This window comes from Haliotis rubra, unplaced genomic scaffold (genome assembly GCF_003918875.1).
Source record: "Haliotis rubra isolate DU_JTF1 unplaced genomic scaffold, ASM391887v1 Scf848, whole genome shotgun sequence".
NCBI lineage: Eukaryota > Metazoa > Mollusca > Gastropoda > Lepetellida > Haliotidae > Haliotis > Haliotis rubra.
The window spans coordinates 240,598-267,614 of record NW_025767577.1 but is presented as its reverse complement, the minus strand read 5'-3'; the positions used below and the strand labels follow the sequence as shown (position 1 = coordinate 267,614).

The window sequence follows — 27,017 nt, the reverse complement described above, 5'->3', positions numbered from 1 at the left end:
ATGGGTTTTTCTAGCTTTACTAACTTGGTGACTGGGTTGGTTGAGGTGGAGCTTCTTCAAAGTCTCTCTATTTAAATTGATTGGGCCAGAGGAAATGACCATGTCATTTGTCAGCAGAAACTACTGAAAGTCTTAAGAAGAACAAAACAAAACAGATAGAAGAATCATTTACAGATACGCATTGCCATAAAAAACCTAGCACTCTACTAGATGTAGAGAAAACTAGTTAATTCAAGGAATGTTAAGAAATGTTAAAGAGTAAATATAAATACTGCATTGATTCAGAGCACGAGTGCTGACTGGTATAAAATACTGACCACAAAACTATATCCACAACCATAAGACACGTCTGCTAACAGCAGATATTATGAGCATGTGTTTGTTCGTCTGTTAACGTCATGCTCACCAACTGCTCGGTATGACGGCGGACCCTACACTTCATTGCTTGCTATCATGAGATACGACAACAGTCGTGTTTATGAATCACTATCAGATAGTTATGATATCAGCCTATTCAGCCCCACCTGTGGCCACCGTCATGAACACGTGCAAAGGCTAGTTCTCACCAGAAGGAAAACAGAAACGTAGGGTACAAGACAAAATATGAAATTACAGTAATATGCGATCAAAACAATAATTTTCTTTCCGTTTCTCTTCAGTGGGTTGTCAACCAGTAGCATGTTTCCAAATAAACTGTATACTGGTTTATCTGCCTTTAGCCATTGCGGTATGAGCGCGTGTATTCTGGGCATTGAACATCCAGATTGTACGTATAGTCAGCGCAGTAGTGTAAATAATCTAAAATAAATCTAAACGAACCTTGAGCTCACAGGGGTCAGTGAAAAGCTCAAAATCTGGCTGTATCAATATGATCTCAATGAGAGAGCAAGATGTGATTAGGGACCGTTCATAATTTATGGCGGGATAAGTGGGGGGTGAGGGGTGCGTGATGATTGTGACTTCAAGGGGGGTCACGCATTTTGTTCTTGGGAGGTAGGGGGGTCATCAATTTTGTCTACATAAATTTTGTACACATTGTACATTTTAATATGAAAATTAATATGCTTAAAATGTATGGGGTGGTCATTGATTTTGTACATGACATGCAGGGGGGGGGGGGGGGCGTCACTTACTTTGTACATAACTTTTAAAGGCTGCCATGCATTCACATTGTACAAGCTTCTCCATAAAAATTATCAAAATCATCATCGACACACACAGACCCGACCCCCCGTGAGATGTATTATGAACGGTCTCTTATCTCTGTTTCGGTCACTATGATGTCGATGTCGAGAGGATGTCTCACAAGTTCATCCTTTCCATAGCTATGGACCAGTGGTGTTCCGATTAATTGAAATAATCGAAGATTGGTCGAAGTGACCAAACAACCAAGCAATCGATCTCATTTTCTCAGAAAATGCTAAAACTGCTGTTTTAGTCTTTGAAACACTTGACGATGGAACATAACTTCGAAGTTGTCAGGGCCTGAAAACTTGTTTAATTCTTAGAAAACTCACTTCACTAACTGAAACGTCATGACTGAATATTTCTTGAAGACCCCAGAAGGTTTATGTTCATGATATATCAACATCACTTTAAAGTAGCAAGGTGCATCATGTTATACATATCTGCAATAACAACCTGGATATGAAAATCTGAAAATTGACGCTAACCAATTTATATCGATGATTGTTCGTTAGTAATGAAGCAATCATCAATTACTAGTATGAGATTTCAACCAATTCCCAACACTAATATGGACTAAGATGACTTCTGAGCCACATGATTACCCCCTATCAGGTGTTAGAGAAGCACGTGCACAAGTGCCCACCAAGTTATTGATTCATTAGCCTGTGCTGTGCCGTCTCCATCCTTTCTCGCACACCTGGCTGTCCCTTTCTCTGCCCTCCTCCCTCGTAACAAATAGTCAACTGTGTCAAAATTTTAATGATAGTTTCTTAAAGAACTTTTCGGGTGGAGTCCGGAAAATTTTCAAATATAAGAAAGCTGTTGGGTATTAGTAAATGATAAACATGTGTACTATTCATATTTATGTGGCAATTCTGTACAATGATAAAATTTGCAATTCATCGGTCCGTTTCTGACTCAAACGGACTGTACCTGTACTCAATAACTATGTAATCATGTAATCAAATAAACGCAAAATATGACACGTGAATGCCAACCTTGAAGTCAATTTCTACCTAAAGACACAGCATGTCTACCACAAGACAAGGGACTCATAGACAGGTGCTCGTTCTGTCTTCGGTCGAGACACCCTAAATGGATTCACAACATGTATACTTTCCGTTTCAGACCAAGACACTCTGATGGGATCCAAAGTCACCTTCTCCTTCTTGGGTCAAGACACTCGATGTGGTCTACAGTCTCAGGTCATCTCTTTCTGTCACCCAATGGACAAAACAGTCTGGCGCCCTCGCCATTCTATCATACACTCACACAGCCTAATGTCCGAGCTTCCACACTGTGACATCCTTAGAGTTACAGATAACATACAGATAACCCATGTTATCAACTGCTACTCCCGAGGGCTTACTGAGGTGTTCTGATTCCCCTATCACCCTGCATACTAGCCTTCCCCTACTGGAGAACTGCACGATGGATCCTTGGCCGGTTTCGGCAACGTAAACATTCCCATCACTGTCACAAGCCACGCCTAAGCACTTTATGCTTTTCCACCACGTCCTAATACCATCCTGTTTGAGGCAAGATGCTGTGTTGCCCCGGCAGTCTGTGACAACGATGGTGTTGTTTGGTGTGACGGTGACGTAGGAATTGTCTGCATCTTTGACGTGAGGAGCCTTAATGTCATGCTCTTTCAGCACTGTGCCGTTGTCTTGTATTATATCAACACTGTCATCAACAGTCGCAACAAATTTTCTACCAGGTAAGGCACAGATTCCATCATACTGCTTTTTGGTTGGAAAAAACAATTTCTCCTCAACATGACATCGCTCAACGTCCACGGTACATATCACAACCCCGATGGCTCGCTCACAGTGACAGCAACCTGGTTCTGTTCCACCTCACAAATCCTCCAAGGTTTGGCGCCAAGATCATACTTACTTCTTTGTGCCACTTCCATGTCAATATTTAAGGTCAAAAGAAGCAATTTGTGATTCGCATAATCTGGGACGACGATCAATTTCTTGTCACCCTGCACCAAAACAGCGAGGTCATTGGCATCTGGCTGCGTCTTGTCGGGTTGAAGAGGGATCACTTTATGAAAGCTTCCTGTCATTTTCCGAGTGGCTTTCCGGTCCTGTTTCTTGTCACCCCTATCAGTGTTGGTAGTGGTGTTCCAGTCTGCCTCCCGCAGCTGTGATGGTGTTCCTTTCGCAGAACTCTCGTCAGCGACCTTATCTTCTTTGCTGCCATCACCGTGGTTTGTTTCTGACAATACAACATCACCACCTACAAAGAAAGTACATCACAGTCTTTACTATTTATTTCTGCATTCATTGTTGTCTGGATCTTTAAAAAGCACAATGCAATTCATAATCCAAAATCAGCTATCCCCAATGGGAACAAAAAAAGGCACAATGCTGTCAAAAAGATAAACTGATAGGGTGTGAAGAATAATCCGGTTTTAGGTAAGTGTTTAAAAAGCATATTTAACGTTCGGTTGAGTAAAGGCCGGTTAAGGATTTAACCGGCAGTAAGGATTTAACCGGCAGTAAGGATTTAACCAGCAGTAAGGAGTTAACCTGCAGTAAGGAGTTAACCGGCAGTAAGGTGTTAACCGGCAGTAAGGAGTTAACCGGCAGTAAGGAGTTAACCGGCAGTAAGGAGTTAAACTGCAGTAAGGAGTTAACCTGCAGTAAGGAGTTAACCGGCAGTAAGGAGTTAACCGGCAGTAAGGAGTTAACCGGCAGTAAGGAGTTAACCGGCTGTAAGGAGTTAACCTGCAGTAAGGAGTTAACCGGCAGTTAAGGTAACCGTGTATTGAACAACCGGCCCTAGATTGTTAAAGGTTTACCATACTTACTTTGTATTTCTCCCTGGATGTTTTTCAGGGCGAAAGCAACAGGAAACTGCTCCGCCCATACCTCTCGGGGCTGAGTTGGGTCCGGTATCTCGACAAACAGTCTGCATTCTGGACAATAAATTCCTGGAGGTTTCTTTTTCTTTTTCTTGCCCTTGGTTTTTACATTTGATTGAATGTGTTCACGTAGGCATTCCAGACAGAAACTATGCATGCAACGGAGACCATGTGGTTCCTTGAACTCGTCCTTGCAGATAGCACACGTGAGGTGTGTCTCTATGAATTTAGCTGCCATCTTTCGTAACCTGCAGCTGCAAGATTGTGAATGAAACATAAATACTCTTTAGAATACTGTCTTCGGGGTTATATGTCTGCTCTCCTAATTCTTCAGACTAGGGGACCGTTCATAATTTATGGATAAGGGTGGGGGGTTGATGATGATTTTAAGGGGGTTCACCCATTTTGTTCTGGGGAAGTGGGAAGGGTCATCAAGTTTGTATACATGTACTAGGGGGGTCAGCAATTTTGTATATAAATTTATTAAAACAGTATGCTTAAAAAATAGTGTGGGGGCATTGAATTTGTACACGACATGCAGGGGTCACTTACTACTTTGTAGATATTTTTTAAATTTTTTTTTTTGGGGGTGTCACCACATTGTACATGTTACTCCATAAAATCATCATCACCCCACATCCCACACACCCCTAGCCATAAATTATGAACGGTCCCTAAGTTAAAATATAGCAAATTGAGAGAGATATCAGCAGTAAATACAACTAAAGCCAAGACCAGGCGTCTCCAGTAGTAAAGGGAGTTTAGATTTAAGCCGACAGGAATATTCCATCAATATCACGGCTGGGGGACACCAGAAATGGGCTCCACACATTGTACCCATCTGGGGAATCGAACTCAGATCTTCACGGGTACCAGACGTCTTGAGGAGTAAAGCGAGTGACTGAGTGAGTTTACTTTTAAGTAAATTTTAGCAATGTTCCATCAATAGTACGTCCGGGTGACACTAGAAATGGGATTCACACATTGTACCCATGTGAGGAATCGAACCCGGGTCTTCGGCGTGACAACGCTTTAATCACTAGGCAACCCCACCGCCCCAGGAGTAACGTCACATGTCAAATATAATCACTGAATGTTTGAAACGTAAAGCTTCAGATATTTATGGAATGAATGTTTCAAATGAATGAATTAAATGAAAATGAATTTTTGAAATGTAACTGACTGACTGAGTTTAGTTTTACGCCACTTTTAGCAATATTCCAGCAATATCACGGCGGGGGACACCAGAAATGTGCTTAACACATTGTGCCCATGTGGGGAATCGAACCCGGATCCTCGGCGTGACGAGCCAACGATTAAACCACTAGGCTGCCCCACCGCCCCTTTTGAAATGTAAAATAAAGATGTAAATGTAAATTAGAAGAATGTTTCAAATGTAAAAAGACAGAATGTTAAACATATAAAACGAATGAGTGTTTCAAATGTTTAATGAATGAAAGCTGGGAATGTAAATGACTTAATGTGGGAGGCGTGTAATGAATATAGTACTGCTAGGAATGAATTTGTTTGAAAGTGCAGGTCTGAATATACAGGACTTTAGAGCTGAATAAATGGTTAGCAACATACATCTGATGAGAAATTTAGGCGTGGCTTAGCCATTGGGCAAGTACTTGTTGGTCCATAATTCTGCGGGAAATAAACATTTACATAAACTCTTTGAATTCATGTCACTATAATGTACAAATGAACTTATTTTAGACAGTGATGGTTACAAAGAATGGAATATAACATTATCCCAAACAATTGTACTACAAGTAATGAACAAATGTACAATATAGGATTATCCACAACATTAAACAAATGTACTATGGTTGAACAATGGTATATAGGATTATCCACAACATTATCCCAAACAAATGTACTATAAGTACTGAACTTAGGTGGTTACAATATAGGATTATCCACAACATTTTACCAAACAAATGTACTATAAGTACTGAACTTAGGTGGTTACAATATAGGATTATCCACAACATTTTCCCAAACAAATGTACTATAAGTACTGAACTTAGGTGGTTACAATATAGGATTATCCACAACATCATCCCAAACAAATGTACTATAAGTACTGAACTTAGGTGGTTACAATATAGGATTATCCACAACATTTTACCAAACAAATGTACTATAAGTACTGAACTTAGGTGGTTACAATATAGGATTATCCACAACATTATCCCAAACAAATGTACTATAAGTACTGAACTTAGGTGGTTACAATATAGGATTATCCACAACATTATACCAAACAAATGTACTATAAGTACTGAACTTAGGTGGTTACAATATAGGATTATCCACAACATTATCCCAAACAAATGTACTATAAGTACTGAACTTAGGTGGTTACAATATAGGATTATCCACAACATTTTACCAAACAAATGTACTATAAGTACTGAACTTAGGTGGCTACAATATAGGATTATCCACAACATTTTACCAAACAAATGTACTATAAGTACTGAACTTAGGTGGTTACAATATAGGATTATCCACAACATTTTACCAAACAAATGTACTATAAGTACTGAACTTAGGTGGTTACAATATAGGATTATCCACAACATTTTCCCAAACAAATGTACTATAAGTACTGAACTTAGGTGGTTACAATATAGGATTATCCACAACATTTTACCAAACAAATGTACTATAAGTACTGAACTTAGGTGGTTACAATATAGGATTATCCACAACATTATCCCAAACAAATGTACTAAACAAAAGTACTGAACTTAGGTGGCTACAATATAGGATTATCCACAACATTTTACCAAACAAATGTACTATAAGTACTGAACTTAGGTGGTTACAATATAGGATTATCCACAACATTATCCCAAACAAATGTACTATAAGTACTGAACTTAGGTGGTTACAATATAGGATTATCCACAACATCATCCCAAACAAATGTACTATAAGTACTGAACTTAGGTGGTTACAATATAGGATTATCCACAACATTTTCCCAAACAAATGTACTATAAGTACTGAACTTAGGTGGTTACAATATAGGATTATCCACAACATTATCCCAAACAAATGTACTATAAGTACTGAACTTAGGTGGTTACAATATAGGATTATCCACAACATTTTACCAAACAAATGTACTATAAGTACTGAACTTAGGTGGATTATCCACAACTCCCAAACAAATGTAATATACTGGACTTAGGTATTACAAATTTTCCCCAAACAAATGTACTATAAGTACTGAACTTAGGTGGCTACAATATAGGATTATCCACAACATTTTACCAAACAAATGTACTATAAGTACTGAACTTAGGTGGCTACAATATAGGATTATCCACAACATTTTGCAACAATCACCCCTTTGCTCCTTTTGCCAAAAAGATCTAGAAACTACTGGCCAACGCTTATGGAAATGGGAGCATGTAAAGAAAGTATGGAACGAAGTAACAAAATGGCTTCATGCTGTTCAACTATCAGTAAATTTTACGTTTGAAAAGGTTTTGTTTGGTGAAAATAATAATCCTATAAATGTAATCATCCTTCTAGTCAAACAGGGGCGGTGGAGTAGGCTAGTGGTTAAAGTGTTGGCTCGATCGTCACGCCAAAGACCCGGGTTCGAATCCCCACATGGGTACAATGTGTTAAGCCCATTTCTGGTGTTCCCCGCCGTGATGTTGCTGGAATATTGCTAAAAGCGGCGTAAAACCAACTCTGTCAGTCAGTCAGTCAGTCTAGTCAAACAAAGTATATTCAAATGTGCTACTGGAAACTATTTGCCTAATATCAATTTTATTAAAAAAGAAGCTATTAAGTATAATGATGCTACCAAATATCTCCATTTATCAAATGGTACTGAACAAATGTTTTCTTCAATTCTGGTCAACGTAACACTTGTTGTTAGGATAGATGTATATTAATCTATAATACTGTGTACATGTTTTTACATGTTACGTACCTCAGATGATTCACCATGTACTGTTTGCTGCCTACCTGTATATGATCCTATAATGTATGCCTGTAAAAAAATATTGAAAAAAACACCAGGATCGGAGTCGGTATAGTGTGTCTATTTTGGGTATTCATGCTTAACTGCGGCATCGTATCTCAGTGAGCTAGCACTGTAAAAACATGCAGCTTTTTAAAGACTGGGCTAGTACAAGCAGCCACACATACAAACGCATGCATGTCGTAATATGAGCGAAATATTCTAAGTATGACGTTAACCCCATTTCACCTCACCTAAGGTAAAGACACCATGGCGGAAGACAGGTGAAACAAACAGCTTGATCACCCCATTCATATTACGGGAGTCCAAGTGTCAGAGCACCAATCCCAGTCAAGCAGGTCTGATATCAATTTAAATAAGCAAGTTTATAGCAACGCTCCTTATTCCTTACCATAGCAGCCCAGACAAGCTTGCAGTTCCTGTTGACAGTATTCGTCTGACATAGAAACCAGAATTGTTTTAGTTGTCCTCATTAAGGGCTGGGTGTTTGACAAGCGCCGCCCCAATCGAGCACTGTCAATGTCTATTTCATGTTAATACTATCAGGATTACTCGGAAACGAAACGTGATGGAAAATCCGAATATTGGTGACTATTAATAGATTAGATTCCAAAACGAGGCCATCTTTAGTATAGACTAGTTTGTCTGTTCTTTTACGCTTGCGCTGCTCGCCGCACGCGTTGCCGCTGTGGTGAGAGTGGCAGTATACATGTATATACCAGTCTGTCTTAGTAATGCGGTAGTACCCAGAATCAAAACACGGCTTGTTCCTGAAAAAAACAACTGTAAATATTATAAGATTAAAATAAAATTTTGAGGTAATGGTTAGCTTATATAATAAGACACGATTTCTCAATATATTCTGCAACTGAGTGAGTGAGTGAGTGTGGTTTGACGCCGCTTTTAGCAATATTCCAGCAATATCACGCCGGGAGTCACCAGAAATGGGCTCAATACATTGTACCCACTTGGGGAATCGAACCCGGGTCATCAGCGTGACCAGCAAACGCTTTAACCACTAGGCTACCCCACTGACCCTTATTCTGCTACTGGATGAGACGGTGCAAGTATCAGTTTCAATTTATAACCTAACGGTGTCTTAAAATTAGATTTAAAAAATAACAGATATATTGAATAAAATAATAAACACGTATGAAATGGGAGAATACATTTTTAATGGAGTCCATGTAATAAATGCCAAAAAGGTCAGCTTTGTACGATACTGGAAACAAGCACTGAATTTATTGTGGTGAGGCCGACTAAAAAAGGCCGACGCTTTAATGTGAGTGAGTGAGTGAATTTAGTTTTATGCCACACTCAGCAATATTCCAGCTATATGGCGGCGGTCAGTACATAATCGAGTTTGGAGCAGACAATCCAGTGATCGCCAGCATGAACATCGATCTACGCAATTGGGAACCGATGATACGTATCAACCAAGTCAGCGAGCCTGACCACGCAATCCCGTTAGTCGCCTCTTACGACAAGCATGGGTTACTGAAGATACATTCTAACCCAGATCTTCAGCGAGCCTGACCACCCGCTCCCGTTTGTCGCCTTTTACGAGAAGTTTAGTTTTACGCCTCTTGTAGCTATATTCCAGCAATATCACGGAGGGGGACACCAGAAATGGGCTTCACTTATTGTAATCCATATGGGCAATCAAACCCGGGTCATCGGCATGACAAGCGAACGCTTTACCCACTAGGCTACCCCACCGCCCCTCTGCATTGAGGACATAAGATTGGGTCATCTCGGAGTCGGTACACTTTGTCTAAGTGGGGTATTCATCTTCAAACCATATTATCTCAGTAAGCACACACGCATACGCACGCACGCACGCAGACACGCGCATGTATTTAATTGGAACAATATCGAGCGGTACGTCGCCTAACATCATACCAGTTCGGGTATCGACCACGGGACTATACCGGTCCCATGCCACTTGATGCCTACAGTTTCTGGTATGTAATGTTCTTAACACGTCTTAGCACATCTTAACACATTTTCTATTCTGAACGACAACGCGTGGATATGAGTCAAGTGGGGAATTAGCTCACGTTAAGATGAAGTGTGCGTTGATGAAGACGAAGGCATAGTTGAGTTCAAACTTATTTAGTTTCATGACAAACAAATACAAGACATAAATGTGGTGAGCGGAGAACCTGCTAAACTCCAGGGCGTTTCCTACGAGCGGCATTATCCTGCTCGCGGTCGTCCAAACACAGACAGTCGGAATACCGGACTCGACTCTGTTTTCCTTCACACTCTAGGTATGAGGTGAGGTGAAATTGGGTTTTTTCGTCGTGCTTGAGAATATTTCGTTCATATGACGACGTGCATGCGTGTGTATGTGTATGTGCGGCTGCTTGTACTAGCGCAGACTTAAGCTGGTTTTATAGAGCTAGCCCACTGAGATACCAGGCCGCAGTGAAGCATGAATACCCCACTCAGACACAGTATACTGACTCCGAGCCGACCAGTCCTTGTTGTACCCATTAATGCCGAGCGCCAGGCAGGGACCAACAAGTACCATATTTGAACGTCTTTTGGTATGGCGCGGTCGGGGATCGAACCCGCGACCTTCCGCTCTCCGGGCGGACGCTGCTACCACTACACCACGGAGGCGGTCCTGTAGATGTGACCATACTAAGTATACTAACTCAACCATGGACACATAGAAAAACAATAGCACTTCCTTGACCAGTTGATGTGATGGCAGACACGGCAAAGGGGGATGACCAAATAAGGTTGTAAATGTCATATACGGTAATTAACTGCCTAACAAGTAAACCACAACTCACTAACCCAACAACTTAACCAGTCACACCTCAACCACCTCTCACTCACTCAACAACTCAGTCAGTCACACCTCAACCACCACTCACTCACTCAACAACTGAACCAGTCACACCTCAACCACCTCTCACTCACTCAACAACTCAGCCAGTCACACCTCAACCACCACTCACTCACTCAACAACTCAGTCAGTCACACCTCAACCACCTCTCACTCACTCAACAACTCAGTCAGTCACACCTCAACCACCACTCACTCACTCAACAGCTCAGCCAGTCACACCTCAACCACCACTCACTCACTCAACAACTGAACCAGTCACACCTCAACCACCTCTCACTCACTCAACAACTCAACCAGTCACACCTCAACCACCACTCACTCACTCAACAACTCAGTCAGTCACACCTCAACCACCTCTCACTCACTCAACAACTGAACCAATCACACCTCTACCACCACTCAACAACTCAGTCAGTCACACCTCAACCACCTCTCACTCACTCAACAACTCAGTCAGTCACACCTCAACCACCACTCACTCACTCAACAACTCAGCCAGTCACACCTCAACCACCTCTCACTCACTCAACAACTCAGTCAGTCACACCTCAACCACCACTCACTCACTCAACAACTCAACCAGTCACACCTCAACCACCACTCACTCACTCAACAACTCAGCCAGTCACACCTCAACCACCACTCACTCACTCAACAACTCAGTCAGTCACACCTCAACCACCTCTCACTCACTCAACAACTGAACCAATCACACCTCTACCACCACTCAACAACTCAGTCAGTCACACCTCAACCACCTTCTCACTCACTCCAACAACTCAGTCAGTCACACCTCAGCCACCACTCACTCACTCAACAAGCTCAGCCAGTCACACCTCAACCACCTCTCACTCACTCAACAACTCAGTCAGTCACACCTCAACCACCACTCACTCACTCAACAACTCAACCAGTCACACCTCAACCACCACTCACGCACTCAACAACTCAGCCAGTCACACCTCAACCACCACTCACTAACCCAACAACTTAACCAGTCACACCTCAACCACCTATCACTCACTCAACAACTCAGTCAGTCACACCTCAACCACCACTCACTCACTCAACAACTCAACCAGTCACACCTCAACCACCACTCACTCACTCAACAACTGACCCAGTCACACCTCAACCACCACTCACTCACTCAACAATTCAACCAGTCACACCTCAACCACCACTCACTCACTCAACAACTCAATCCCTCAGACCTCAACCACCACTCACTCACTCAACAACTCAGCCAGTCACACCTCAACCACCTCTCACTCACTCAACAACTTAACCAGTCACACCTCAACCACCACTCACTCACTCAACAACTCAATCACTCACACCTCAACCACCTCTCACTCACTCAACAACTCAACCACCACTCCCTCTGTCAACCATTCAACCAGTCACACCTCAACCACCACTCCCTCTGTCAACCATTCAACCAGTCACACCTCAACCACCACTCACTCACTCAACCAGTCACACTTCAACCACCACTCACTCACTCAACAGCTCAACCAGTCACACCTCAACAACCACTCACTCACTCAACAACTCAACCACTCACACCTCAACCACCACTCACTCACTCAACAACTCAACCAGTCACACTTCAACCACCACTCACTCACTCAACAGCTCACACCTCAACAACCACTCACTCACTCAACAACTCACACCTCAACCACCACTCACTCACTCACTCACTCTAAGCATAATGACCTGACGTGTACAATGTAATCTGTGACCATGAGGGATAACTGTTTCAGACATGGCAACGATTCAGTTTTATTTTGTCATTAAACTGACGGGTAACTTTGACCCAATCTGACCTGTGCAGTCCTTCAGCATTTAGTACACTGGTGAGTATGTTCACTCAGTGACGTCACGGGCAGTGAGGTAAACTATGTGTCATATCTCGGATGTTTACCACGTTTACCACGTTGTTCTGAAACAGAGAACATATTCACACCGAATATTGGATTAGACCCCAGGAGGGTCGGTTTGGTAGCCTTGTGGTTAGCACGTTCGCTCGTCACGTCGAAGATCCGGGTTCGATTCCCCACATGGTTACAATGTGTGAAGCCCATTTCTGGTGTCCCCGCCGTGATATTGCTTGAATATTGCGAAAACGGCGTAAAACCATACTCACTCAGCCACTCTATCCCACGGTTACAAGACCCTGGCAAACTTTAGGCATACCACTCAGCACCACGAATTGCGCCACCTCAGACAAATGAGCCACAAGCGCCATCTATGAAAAATATTGTTTGTCTCATTTTATCTAATATATCCAGCATTTTGGAAAATAGCAACTGTCGGAAATTCAAGTTCATTGTAATAAACTGTGCGGAGCTCAGAGATGGGATGTCTCCTTTGATCTGGTGATAGTCACGTGGGTCACCAACACACTCACGACCTAACCCAAGCACTTCCGTCGCTTCCAGTTGAAAGTGTTGTCATCCCTGGAGGTGTTACCCACTCGAGCTGTACCAAACCGAAACCCGATACAATGGTCTTTGTTTGAGGGTTGACAGTAAGACATAGAAATCAGACATATCTTATAAAAACACGTTTTTATGCTGATATAATTGAGAAAGAAATGTGTGGGCCTACATTTTTCATTAAACTGCACGTCCACTGACACAGGACAAATCTTATGGATAACAACTTGTATATTTGTTTATCATGACGTTTCCGGGCTTGGTCTTGCCCCTTCTTGTTATCCATAAGATTTGTCTTGTATTAACACACCAACTTCTAAATGCCTTTGAAGAATTTTAACCAAACTGACTTTCTAATAGAAGCCACAAACCCCTTTCCACATTCATAAGAAACCTCTGCTAAAAGCAGACTTGATTGCACAGTTGGACTATACTCAACAAGATTGAAATCTTGACGCTGATAAATTTCGACATTTTCTTTTTCTGTTTAGTCAAACAAATTTACACGTATATTAACAAGTAGTAAACAGTGTGAATGCTTTAATTTGGTAAAAGTGTAAGTTCGCGTGCGAGTCTTGACCTTGTAGCCTAGAAAGATGAAAAACACGAAATGCACATTTTTTCTACTTTAATCTTTTATTGGAAATGCCACGCCTTTTAAGAACGTCACCGTGCTATTGGGAGTCTTGATAGTGGTCAGTCTGTGGTCGCTGTTGCAAGCCTTTACTTGTTCACGATAAACAATTTTAAATCTTAGGATCAGAGTGCATCAAACCGGAACTGTTGCCGACCGTCATGCGTGACGTCACTCCGGGAAGATCAAGCAATACGATTACGTCATCTTCGGAACAGATTTGTTAATGCAACTTCCACAAGTAGGGAGAAATAAAACTACACAACCTGTCAGAAATAACTTACGGACCGATGGACTTCGCATCCGAAGACCCCATAATGGACCAATTTTAACGCCTCTTCATCGCTGCAACCCACTGGTGTGGGGCACAAGACACATGAGGTTCAATCACAGACAGTGGAATTCGGTTGTCTTCAGCAACGAATCTCGATTCACATTAAGATTTGCCGACGACAGGGCCTGAATGTACCACAGGCAAGGTGAACGCCATTCTCAGGTCTGCGTCCGTGAAGTGGACAGATTTGATAGCGGTAGCATAATGGAATAGGGTTTTGCGGACGTTCTTCCTACGGCCTTGCCCTCCCTGCAATGCTAAACCCCTCTATAAATGCAAGTCAAGATTTCCCAAGGTTCTGAATCACATTTTCAGCTTAAATGGTTTAAGTGAGTTATCAAAAATTGACTATATTCAGAGACTAAGCGTGAGTCTAGGTAAGCTTTCTCCCGAAGCTTTTGTAAGTGTCAGATTGCAGCCTTGTTGTAACTCGGCTTTTTTATAGAGGTCGTTGATGTGAAAGAGGAGTATTTTCCTTTTTCTTAGTAAAGGTTTTGTGTCAGCTAAAGGTGCAAGTTCCAGCGTTAAGCTCATAACCATTTTGAGGGGATCTTCAAACTCTGGTTCTGGGCGCAACAGTGCCACCTAGTGTCTGCCATTTCTGAGGTTTTGTTCCTAACTTTACCAGTTCTAATTGTGAATTTGTTTGGTTGAGGTGAAGCTTGATGATAATTTCTTTGTAAAACATGTCCATGATTCAGCTTTTGCAGTAAAGATTTTATGTTAGCTGAAAGTGACAGTTCAAATGTTTAGCCGATTATTGTTTTGAGGTGCTCTTCAAACTCTGATTTTGGATGTCTGGGGAGTTACCAGCTAACTCTGAGGTTTTGTTAAATGTTTTTTCTAGCTTTACTAACTTGGTGACTGGGTTGGTTGAGGTGGAGCTTCTTCAAAGTCTCTCTATTTAAATTGATTGGGCCAGAGGAAATGACCATGTCATTTGTCAGCAGAAACTACTGAAAGTCTTAAGAAGAACAGGCAGATATTTTTCTTCCGTGTGTTTATATTCATGTTAATGTCTTAAGAGAATGATTCCAATGTTACTTCTTGCAGCATTCTCTTGCTCTGTTTAAAGATTCTGATGTGGTTATTGTTTTAAGGACATCATTGAGGAAAAGGTGGCTTCCAGATGTTCCTGCTGAAAACGAATGGATGCTTTTTCATCAGACTGTTCTTCAAAATATATATCAAAACCATGTTTTTGAGTTTGGCACATTACACTCCTTTGACAGGTCATCTAGGTGTAAACAAAACTTATCACAAATATTTTGACCCATCTCTTTTGTCTAAATATGCGGCATGATGTGGATAGGTTTTGCAAAACATGCCACCTCTGTAGCCAATATGAAAACTCCCGATGCTCCCTTGGAACCCAGTCCAGACTTTGAAGAGGCACAATGTGTTTCTTGTTCTTTGCCTTAAACAAGCTCAGATAATCAGTACATGCTCACTGTCATGTGTGCTTAAGCAAGGTTTACAGAGTCGATCTTTATGAAAAAATGAACTCAGTTCATTATCAAGGCTTTCGTGAAGTTCTTTCACCATGAGTGTTTTGCTTTGGATTGGTCAGTCAGATCAGGGCTTCAGTTTTACGTTTGGTGTTTTCCGGCAGGTTATGCATCAGTTTGGCATATCATCCTGACACTCCGTGGGTATTAGATTAGTATTTCATCAGACTCTTAAGAATTTCATCAATACGTTTTGAGGCTAAGAACGACTGGGATGACGGCATAAATTTGCTGCTATTTGTTGTGAGCGCATTAGTTCAGGGGTCCACAGGTTTTATATAGATGGGTTTTGACGCCCATTTTTAAACAGTCGTCTGAATCAGGGCCTCTGGTAGGGTAGATTGTTCCAGAGAGTTTCTAAAGAGTCGAGCCACACTGTTACTGCACTCTGATTGAGACGGGATCGTATGATGAGACTGAGGGCAGTGCCATGCAGCACTTGTAGGAGGGCGTGTCCAGGCAAGTCAGACAGATGAGAGTCGAGCCACACTGTTTACAAGGGATTAGGGCAGTCCACCAGGAGGGCGTGTCCATAGTCAGACAAGAGATTTTGTATGGTCTGATTGTTCCAAGGTTCCTGATTTGGTAGAAGCAGGATTTACTGATGGCATTTACCTGCTTCTCCATTGAGAGAGAGCTGGCGACCCCAATATTTCTTTACAGAGTCTGCAGTTGGCTTTTGTGCTTGTTCCAACTGTCAGCCCGATGTCCTCGGTAGCCTGTGAATGACTCTTGGGTTTGAAAACCATCATCACAGTCTTCTCTTTGTTGACCGTCAACATACTGTAGTTGGTCCAGTTGGGGATGTCAGTCATGCATGTTGGACAGAAATCCAATCAGTGGATGGATGTACGACATCGCAAATGGCTGCTGGTTGTGTTTGATAGTGTTGAGATTTGGAGGCAGTATATTGTCCACTCGATTGTCCCCTCCTCTTAGTAGGCATCAACGACCCTCATCACTCGTTATCAGGGCGGTGGGGGAAGCCTCGTGGTCAAAGCGTTCGCTCTTCACTCCAAAGACCTGGAGTCGAATCCCCAAATGGGTACAATGTGTGAAAGCTCGTTTCTGGTGTACCCCGTCGTGATATTTCAGGAATATTGCTAAAAGCGGCATAAAACTAAACTCACTCACTCATTGGCATGGAATAGTGGCAGTAAAGAATTGGTCTGAGAACTGAAACCTTGTGGCATACTGAATTCAAGACACTTGGCTATCGACAAAGCTGGTCCTAAATATTGCTACTTGTTGGGTTCAGCCCTGTTGTCGAGAACCGTGGCAATGTCATGATGAACACAAAGAAGAGTTGTCTCTGTGGAGTGTCCAGTGCGGTAGGCTGACTGGAAGTTGTCCTGCAGGTTGTTGGTGATCAGATTTTGTTGAAAACGGGACGAAACAACTTTTCGAAACCGGAAGGTAGTTCTTCAGTATCCCCTTGTCTAATCCAGAATTCTTCAGGAGGGGCGTGAGTGAGTTAAGATTTCTAGTCACATCAGCAATATTTCAGCCATATCATGACTACAAAAGTTCATGATAAACACAGTTAAAATATAAAAACCTGTCTACGAAGGACAGTAAAATGACTAGATTGTGACAGATTGGGACTTGAAACCAATTAAACCTCTATTGCGGACAAAACAATATATATATATATATATATATATAAATATAAAAAACTGACTGGAGATCATCAGCAACCGAAGGTAGATCACCAAACTAGGAACCATGGTTTAAATGATGAACGTGACATCTAATACCATTACATGAAAAAAGGTATGCAGATCTCTATGGGTACATGAATGAGGGGTTTTTTTTATCATTGGCACAAATCATCATCATTATTTTGTAAATAAGAAGAACAAAATTAAAACACTTAAGAACATTACAACTTATCTTACCTTCATGTAAAATACTTTAATTTCATTGGTCAATGATGCTTTAACAATTTCGGTGTCACCCCTCCCAGGAGGGTCACAACTGGAAAAATATTACCCGCTGCCACGGTACCGCCAAATTCTCCGCCGAGATGCTGTATCGCTAACAATCGCATGACGTTACAATATGACGCATGCAGTGCATGGGGTTCGAAAACCGTTCGATTAGCTCTTTCTGAGTTCATGAAGTACACATTTATTTTACTGACTTTCGCTGCTTTATTTAAACTATTTTATACATTGAATCATTTGCACACTCAACTTAAACAAAATTAACCATTTTTATAGCAGTTTTAGGTTTGTCAGAACATGTTTCACTGATTTTAAAAATCCAGTAGAGAAACAGACGCCATTTTGTTTACATGTCATATAGTCGGTCACGATCTTTAACATAAAATAAAATGGTATTTTGTACATTTAACATGGCGGTAAGAGAAATACATTCTATGCTTCTCCCACGGGTAATACGGTCTAACGGCTCGGGTGACACTGCTTCAAAAAGGCGTACATCAGACCGTATTACCCTCGAGAGAAGCATACAACTTATAATGGGCAATGCCTGTTCAGTTGTTCTTAGAGATGGCATACACACTTTAAATAGTTTAAATAGTTTAAATATATTCTAGTTATAAATGTAAACTGAGTAAGGTATCCACTGATAGATTGATAACACTTTATTGTCCCAAAGAAAGTATGTTTTACAAACACACATGCATCACCATGGAATACATCACTGGCATGCTACTCAGATGTAGAATCATTTACAGATACGCATTGCCATAAAATTAACTCTACAAGGAATGTTAAGAAATTTTAAAGAGTAAATATAAATACTGCATTGATTAAGAGTACGAGTGTTGACTGGTATAAAATACTGGCCACAAAACTATATCCACAACCATAAGACATGTCTGCTAACAGCAGATATTATGAGCATGTGTTTGTACGTCTGTTAACGTCACGCTCACCAACTGCTCGGTATGACGGCGGACCCTACACTTCACTGCTTGCTATCATGAGATACGACAACAGTCGTGTTTATGATTCACTATCAGATAGTTATGATATCAGCCTATTCAGCCCCACCTGTGGCTCCCGTCATGAACACGTGCAAAGGCTAGTTCTCACCAGAAAGAAAACAGAAGCTTAGGGTACAAGACAAAATATGAAATTACAGTAATATGAGATCAAAACAATAATTTTCTTTCCCTTTCTCTTCAGTGGGTTGTAAACCAGTAGCACGTTTCCAAATACACTGTTTACTGGCTTATCTGCCTTTAGACATTGCGGTATGAGCGCGTCTGTCCTGAGGATTGAACATCCAGATTGTACATATAGTCAGCGCAGTAGTGTAAAATATGATACAAAACAAACAGGACTGTTTTCATAAATAATCTAAACGAACCTTGAGCTCACATAGGTCCGTGAAAAGCTCAAAAATTGGCTGTATCAATATGATCTCAATAAAGGAGCAAGATGTGATTAAGGACCGTTCATAATTTATTGCGGGGTGAGTGGGGGATGGGGGTGGGTGATGATTGTGACTTTAAGGGGGGTCACGCATTTTGTTCTTGGGAGGTAGGGGTCATCAATTTTGTCTACATAAATTTTGTACACATTGTGCATGTTAATATGAATAATAATTTTAATAATATGCTTAAAATGTATGGGGTGGTCACTGATTTTGTACATGTCATGCAGGGGCGGTGGGGCGTCACTTACTTTGTACATAACTCTTAAAGGGTGCCATGCATTCACATTCTCATAATCGAACACAAACGATTTTGGAACTGCTGTTTTAGTCTTTGAAACACTTGACGATGGAACATATCTTCGAAGTTGTCAGGGCCTGAAAACTTGTTTAATTCTTAGAAAACTCACTTCACTAACTGAAAAGTCATGACTGAATATTTCTTGAAGACCCCAGAAGGTTTATGTTCATGATATATCAACATCACTTAAAAGAAGCAAGTTGCATCATGTTATACATATCTGCAATAACAACCTGGATAGGAAAATCTGAAAATTGACGCTAACCAATTTTTATCGATGATTGTTCGTTGGTAATGAAGCAATCATCAATTACTAGTATGAGATTTCAACCAATTCCCAGCACTACTATGGACTAAGATGACTTCTGAGCCACATGATTACCCACTATCACCCCCCTTTACCAGCCAGGTGTTAGAGAAGCACGTGCATAAGTGCCCACCAAGTTATTGATTCATTAGCCTGTGCTGTGCCGTCTCCATCCTTTCTCGCACACCTGGCTGTCTCTTTCTCTGCACTCCTCCCTCGTAACAAATAGTGAACTGTGTCAAAAGTTTAATGATAGTTTCTTAAAGAACTTTTCGGGTGGAGTCCGGAAAATTTTCAAATATAAGAAAGCTGTTGGGTATTAGTAAATGATAAACATGTGTACTATTTATATTTATGTGGCAATTTTGTACAATGATAAAATTTGCAATTCATCGGTCCGTTTCTGACTCAAACGGACTGTACCTGTACTCAATAACTATGTAATCATGTAATCAAATAAACGCAAAATATGAGACGTGAATGCCAACCTTCAAGTCAATTTCTACCTAAAGACACATCATGTCTACCACAAGACAAGGGACTCACAGACAGGTGCTCGTTCTGTCTTCGGTCAAGACACCCTAAATGGATTCACAACATGGTATACTTTCCGTTTCAGACCAAGACACTCTGATGGGATCCAAAGTCACCTTCTCCTTCTTGGGTCAAGACACTCGATGTGGTCTACAGTCTCAGGTCATCTCTTTCTGTCACCCAATGGACACAACAGTCTGGCGCCCTCGCCATTCTATCATACACTCACACAGCCTCATGTCCGAGCTTCCACACTGTGACATCCTTATAGTTGCACATAACATACAGATAACCCATGTTATCAACTGCTACTCCCGAGGGCTTACTGAAGTGTTCTGATTCCCCTATCACCCTGCATACGAGCCTTCCTCTGCTGGAGAACTGCACGATGGATCCTTGGCCGGTTTCGGCAACGTAAACATTCCCATCACTGTCACAAGCCACGCCTAAGCACTTTATGTTTTTGCGCCACATCACAATACCATCCTGTTTGAGGAAAGATGCTGTGTTGCCCCCGCAGTCTGTGACAACGATGGTGCTGTTTGGTGTGACGGTGACGTAGGAGGTGTCTGGAAATTTGACGTGAGGAGCCTTGATTTCATGCTCTTTCAGCACTGTGCCGTTGTCTTGTATTATATCAACACTGTCATCAACAGTCACAACAAATTTTCTACCAGGTAAGGCACAGATTCCATCATACCGCTTTTTGGTTGGAAAAAACAATTTCTCCTCAACATGAGATCGCTCAACGTCCACGGTACATATCACAACCCCAGATGGCTCGCTCACAGTGACAGCAACCTGGTTCTGTTCCACCTCACAAATCCTCCAAGGTTTGGCGCCAAGATCATACTTACTTCTTTGTGCCACTTCCATGTCAATATTTAAGGTCAAAAGAAGCAATTTGTGATTCGCAAAATCTGGGACGACGATCAATTTCTTGTCACCCTGCACCAAAACAGCGAGGTCATAGGCATCTGGCTGCGTCTTGTCGGGTTGAAGAGGGATCACTTTATGAAAGCTTCCTGTCATTTTCCGAGTGGCTTTCCGGTCCTGTTTCTTGTCACCCCTATCAGTGTTGGTAGTGGTGTTCCAGTCTGCCCCCCGCAGCTGTGATGGTGTTCCTTTCGCAGAACTCTCGTCAGCGACCTTATCTTCTTTGCTGCCATCACCGTGGTTTGTTTCTGACAATACAACATCACCACCTACAAAGAAAGTACATCAGTCTTTACTATTTATTTCTGCATTCATCGTTGTCTGGATCTTTAAAAAGCACAATGCAATTAATAATCCAAAATCAGCTATCCCCAATGTGAACAAAAAAGGCACAATGCTGTCAAAAAGATAAACTGATAGGGTGTGAAGAATAATCCGGTTTTAGGTAAGTGTTCAGCATATTTAACGTTCGGTTGGCTAAAGGCCGGTTAAGGATTTAACCTGTAGTAAGGAGTTAACCGGCAGTAAGGATTTAACCGGCAGTAAGGAGTTAACCGGCAGTAAGGATTTAACCGGCAGTAAGGAGTTAACCGGCAGTAAGGATTTAACGGGCAGTAAGGAGTTAACCGGCAGTAAGGAGTTAACCGGCAGTAAGTTAACCGGCGGATTTAACGGGCAGTTAAGGAGTTAACCGGCAGTAAGGAGTTAACCGGCAGTAAGGAGTTAACCGGCAGTAAGGAGTTAACCGGCAGTAAGGAGTTAACCGGCAGTAAGGAGTTAACCGGCAGTAAGGAGTTAACCGGCAGTAAGGAGTTAACCGGCAGTAAGGATTTAACCGGCAGTTAAGATAACCGGCAGTTAAGATAACCGGCAGTAAGGAGTTAACCGGCAGTTACGATAACCGGCAGTTAAGATAACCGGGTATTCAACAACCGGCAGTTAAGATAACCGGCAACAACCGGCCCTAGATTGTTTAAGGTTTACCATACTCACTTTGTATTTCTCCCTGGATGTTTTTCAAGGCGAAATCAGCAGGAAACTGCTCCGCCCATACCTCTCGGGGCTGAGTTGTGTTCCGTAGCTTGACAAACAGTCTGCATTGTGGACAATCAATTCCTGAAGGTTTCTTATTCTTTTTCTTGCCCTTGTTTTTTACATTTGATTGAATGAGATCATCTAGGCATGCCAGACAGAACCTATGCATGCATGGGAGACAACGTGGATCCTTGAACTCGTCCTTGCAGATAGCACACGTCAGGTGTGTCTCTATGAATTTAGCTGTTGCCATCTTTCGTAACCTGCAGCTGCCAGATTGTGAAAGAAACATAAATACATTTTAGAATACTGCCCTCTGGGGTTATATGGCTGCTCTCCTAATTCTTCAGACTAAGGGACCGTTCATAATTTATGGATAAGGGTGGGGGGTGATGATGATTTTAAGGGGGGTTCACCCATAATGTTCTGGGGAAGTGGGAAGGGTCATCAATTTTGTATACATGTACTAGGGGGGTCAGCAATTTTGTACATAAATCTATTAAAACAGTATGCTTAAAAAATAGGGGGGGGGGCATTGAATTTGTACACGACATGCAGGGGGTCACTTACTTTGTACATAATTTTTTTAATTTTATTTTTTTTTGGGGGGGTCACTCACATTGTACATGCTACTCCATAAAAATCATCATCACCCCACATCCCACACACCCCTAGCCATAAATTATGAACGGTCCCTAAGGTAAAATATAGCAAATTGAGAGAGATATCAGCAGTAAATACAACTAAAGCCAAGACCAGGCGTCTCCAGTAGTAAAGGGAGTTTAGTTTTAAGCCGATAGGAATATTCCATCAATATCACGGCTGGGGGGACACCAGAAATGGGCTCCACACATTGTACCCATGTGGGGAATCGAACCCAGATCTTCACGGGTGCCAGACGTCTTGAGGAGTAAAGCGAGTGAGTGAGTGAGTTCACTTTTAAGTAGATTTTAGCAATCTTCCATCAATATCACGGCGGGGGAACACCAGAAATGGGATTCACACATTGTACCCATGTGAGGAATCGAACCCGGGTCTTCGGCGTGACAACGCTTTAATCACTAGGCATCCCCACCGCCCCAGGAGTAACGTCACATGTCAAATATAATCACTGAATGTTTGAAACGTAAAGCTTCAAATATTTATGGAATGAATGTTTCAAATGAATGAATTAAATGAAAATGAATTTTTGAAATGTAACTGACTGACTGAGTTTAGTTTTACGCCGCTTTTAGCAATATTCCAGCAATATCACGGCGGGGGACACCAAAAATGTGCTTAACACATTGTGCCCATGTGGGGAATCGAACCCGGATCCTCAGCGTGACGAGCCAACGCTTTAACCACTAGGCTACCCCACCGCCCCTTTTGAAATGTAAAATAAAGATGTAAATGTAAATTAGAAGAATGTTTCAAATGTAAAAAGACAGAATGTTAAACATATAAAACGAATGAATGTTTCAAATGTTTAATGAATGAAAGCTGGGAATGTAAATGACTTAATGTGGGAGGCGTGTAATGAATATAGTACTGCTAGGAATGAATTTGTTTGAAAGTGCAGGTCTGAATATATAGGACTTTAGAGCTGAATAAACGGTTAGAAACATACATCTGATGAGAAATTTAGGCGTGGCTTAGCCATTGGGTACGACTCTCCGTGAGTACGGATCGTCCAGCATCCGTTTTATTTTTCTGCTATAAAATATGTGGAGTGAGCATCGAGGAGCCTGCTTGGTCACACTGAGTCCTAGTGTAGGTAACCGCCTCCGTGGTGTAGTGGGTAGAGGTCGCGGGTTCGATCCGATCCGAACTGAACTTAGGTGGTTACAATATAGGATTATTCACAACATTTTACCAAACAAATGTACTATAAGTACTGAACTTACGTGGTTACAATATAGGATTATCTACAACATTTTACCAAACAAATGTACTATAAGTACTGCACTTACGTGGTTACAATATAGGATTATCCACAACATTTTACCAAACAAATGTACTATAAGTACTGAACTTAGGTGGTTACAATATAGGATTATCCACAACATCATCCCAAACAAATGTACTATAAGTACTGAACTTAGGTGGTTACAATATAGGATTATCCACAACATTATCCCAAACAAATATACTATAAGTACTGAACTTAGGTGGTTACAATATAGGATTATCCACAACATTTTATCTATAAGTACTGAACAGGTGGTTACAATATAGGATTATCCACAACATCATCCCAAACAAATGTACTATAAGTACTGAACTTAGGTGGTTACAATATAGGATTATCCACAACATTATCCCAAACAAATGTACTATAAGTACTGAACTTAGGTGGTTACAATATAGGATTATCAACACAACATTTTATATAGGATTATCCACAACATTTTCCCAAACAAATGTACTATAAGTACTGAACTTAGGTGGTTACAATATAGGATTATCCACAACATTTTACCAAACAAATGTACTATAAGTACTTACTGAACTTAGAACTTAGGTGGTTACAATATAGGATTATCCACAACATTTTACCAAACAAATGTACTATAAGTACTGAACTTAGGTGGTTACAATATAGGATTATCCACAACATTTTACCAAACAAATGTACTATAAGTACTGAACTTAGGTGGTTACAATATAGGATTATCCACAACATTCATCCCAAACAAATGTACTATAAGTACTGAACTTAGGTGGTTACAATATAGGATTATCCACAACATTTTACCAAACAAATGTACTATAAGTACTGAACTTAGGTGGTTACAATATAGGATTATCCACAACATTTTACCAAACAAATGTACTATAAGTACTGAACTTAGGTGGCTACAATATAGGATTATCCACAACATTTTACAAACAAATGTACCCTAGCAGGATTATCCACAACATTTTATGCTCCTTTTGCCAAAAAGATCTAGAAACTACTGGCCAACGCTTATGGAAATGGGAGCATGTAAAGAAAGTTTGGAACGAAGTAACAAAATGGCTTCATGCTGTTCAACTATCAGTAAATTTTACGTTTGAAAAGGTTTTGTTTGGTGAAAATAATAATCCTATAAATGTAATCATCCTTCTAGTCAAACAGGGGCGGTGGGGTAGCCTAGTGGTTAAAGTGTTGGCTCGATCGTCACGCCAAAGACCCGGGTTCGAATCCCCACATGGGTACAATGTGTGAAGCCCACTTCTGGTGTTCCCCGCCGTGATGTTGCTGGAATATTGCTAAAAGCGGCGTAAAACCAACTCTGTCAGTCAGTCAGTCAGTCTAGTCAAACAAAGTATATTCAAATGTGCTACTGGAAACTATTTGCCTAATATCAATTTTATTAAAAAAGACGTTATTAAGTATTATGATGCTACCAAATATCTCCATTTATCAAATGGTACTGAACAAATGTTTTCTTCAATTCTGGTCAACGTTACACTTGTTGTTAGGATAGATGTATATTAATCTATAATACTGTGTACATGTTTTTACATGTTATGTACCTCAGATGAATCATCATGTACGGCTTGCTGCCTACCTGTATATGATCCTATAATGTACATGCCTGTAAAAAATATTGACAAAACACCAGGATCGGAGTCGGTATAGTGTGTATGTGTGGGGTATTCATGCTTAACTGCGGCATGGTATCTCAGTGAGCTAGCACTGTAAAAACATGCAGCTTTTTAAAGACTGGGCTAGTACAAGCAGCCACACATGCAAACGCATGCATGTCGTAATATGAGCGAAATATTCTAAGTTCGACGTTAACCCTATTTCACCTCACCTAAGGTAAAGACACCATGGCGGAAGCCAGGTGAAACAAACAGCTTGATCACCCCATTCATATTACGGGAGTCCAAGTGTCAGAGCACCAATTCCACTGTCAAGCAAGTGACCGGTCTGATATCAAATTTAAATAAGCCAATTTATAGCAACGCTTCTTATTCCTTACCATACCAGCCCAGACAAGCTTGCAGTGCCTGTTGACAGTATTCGTCTGACAGAGAAACCAGAATTGTTTTAGTTGTCCTCATTAAGGGCTGGGTGTTTGACAAGCACCGCCCCAATCGAGCACTGTCAATGTCTATTTCATGTTAATACTCTCTGGATTACTCGGAAACGAAACGTGATGGAAAATCCGAATATTGGTGACTATTAATAGATTAGATTCCCAAACGAGGCCATCTTTAGTATAGACTAGTTTGTCTGTTCTTTTACGCTTGCGCTGCTCGCCGCACGCGTTGCCGCTGTGGTGAGAGTGGCAGTATATATACCATTCGTGACCAACTCGTGTTATTCCGGGACAAGCCGAATACCTTGGAGGTTACGGAAATGGGCGAGTGGTGACGAATGTATATATACCAGTCTGTCTTCAGTAATGCGGTTGGTGAAATCTAGAATGGAAGTAACCAGAATCAAAACACGGCTTGATCCTGAAAAAAAACAACTGTAAATATTATAAGATTAAAATAAAATTTTGAGGTAATGGTTAGCTTATATAATAAGACACGAATTCTCAATATATTCTGCAACTGACTGAGTGAGTGAGTATGGTTTTACGCCGCTTTTAGCAATATTCCAGCAATATCACGCCGGGAGTCACCAGAAATGGGCTCCACACATTGTACCCACGTGGGGAA

General features: G+C 41.3%; 2 protein-coding genes and 2 long non-coding RNA genes across 5 annotated transcripts; 1 reads left to right on the top strand and 3 right to left on the bottom strand.

The window, feature by feature from the left end:
• Positions 1 to 236: 236 nt before the first annotated feature.
• On the bottom strand, positions 237 to 19,547 carry LOC124262633. The gene is made up of 2 exons (XR_006894657.1): positions 19,049 to 19,547; positions 237 to 693 (listed from the first exon to the last, which is right to left on the bottom strand). It is a non-coding gene; the product is annotated as an uncharacterized LOC124262633 (long non-coding RNA).
• LOC124262631 (tripartite motif-containing protein 59-like) lies at positions 2,072 to 8,640 on the bottom strand. Its single transcript, XM_046697140.1, has 3 exons — positions 8,467 to 8,640; positions 4,010 to 4,317; positions 2,072 to 3,435 (listed from the first exon to the last, which is right to left on the bottom strand). Exons 2-3 carry the CDS (start codon positions 4,299 to 4,301, stop codon positions 2,996 to 2,998), a joined length of 732 nt encoding a protein of 243 aa, XP_046553096.1. The 5' UTR covers positions 4,302 to 4,317; positions 8,467 to 8,640; the 3' UTR covers positions 2,072 to 2,995.
• On the top strand, positions 7,323 to 24,687 carry LOC124262632. The gene is made up of 3 exons (XR_006894656.1): positions 7,323 to 7,382; positions 24,197 to 24,526; positions 24,579 to 24,687. It is a non-coding gene; the product is annotated as an uncharacterized LOC124262632 (long non-coding RNA).
• LOC124262630 lies at positions 20,189 to 26,470 on the bottom strand. 2 transcript variants are annotated; one of them, XM_046697138.1, is made up of 3 exons: positions 26,330 to 26,470; positions 22,335 to 22,645; positions 20,189 to 21,610 (listed from the first exon to the last, which is right to left on the bottom strand). In XM_046697138.1, the coding sequence occupies exons 2-3, from the start codon at positions 22,627 to 22,629 to the stop codon at positions 20,631 to 20,633; spliced, it is 1,275 nt and encodes a 424-aa protein (XP_046553094.1). In that variant the 5' UTR covers positions 22,630 to 22,645; positions 26,330 to 26,470; the 3' UTR covers positions 20,189 to 20,630. The 2 variants fall into 2 exon arrangements, with proteins under 2 accessions (XP_046553094.1, XP_046553095.1); XM_046697139.1 differs by lacking the exon at positions 26,330 to 26,470 and adding an exon at positions 26,162 to 26,292.
• Between the last annotated feature and the right edge of the window lie 547 nt (positions 26,471 to 27,017).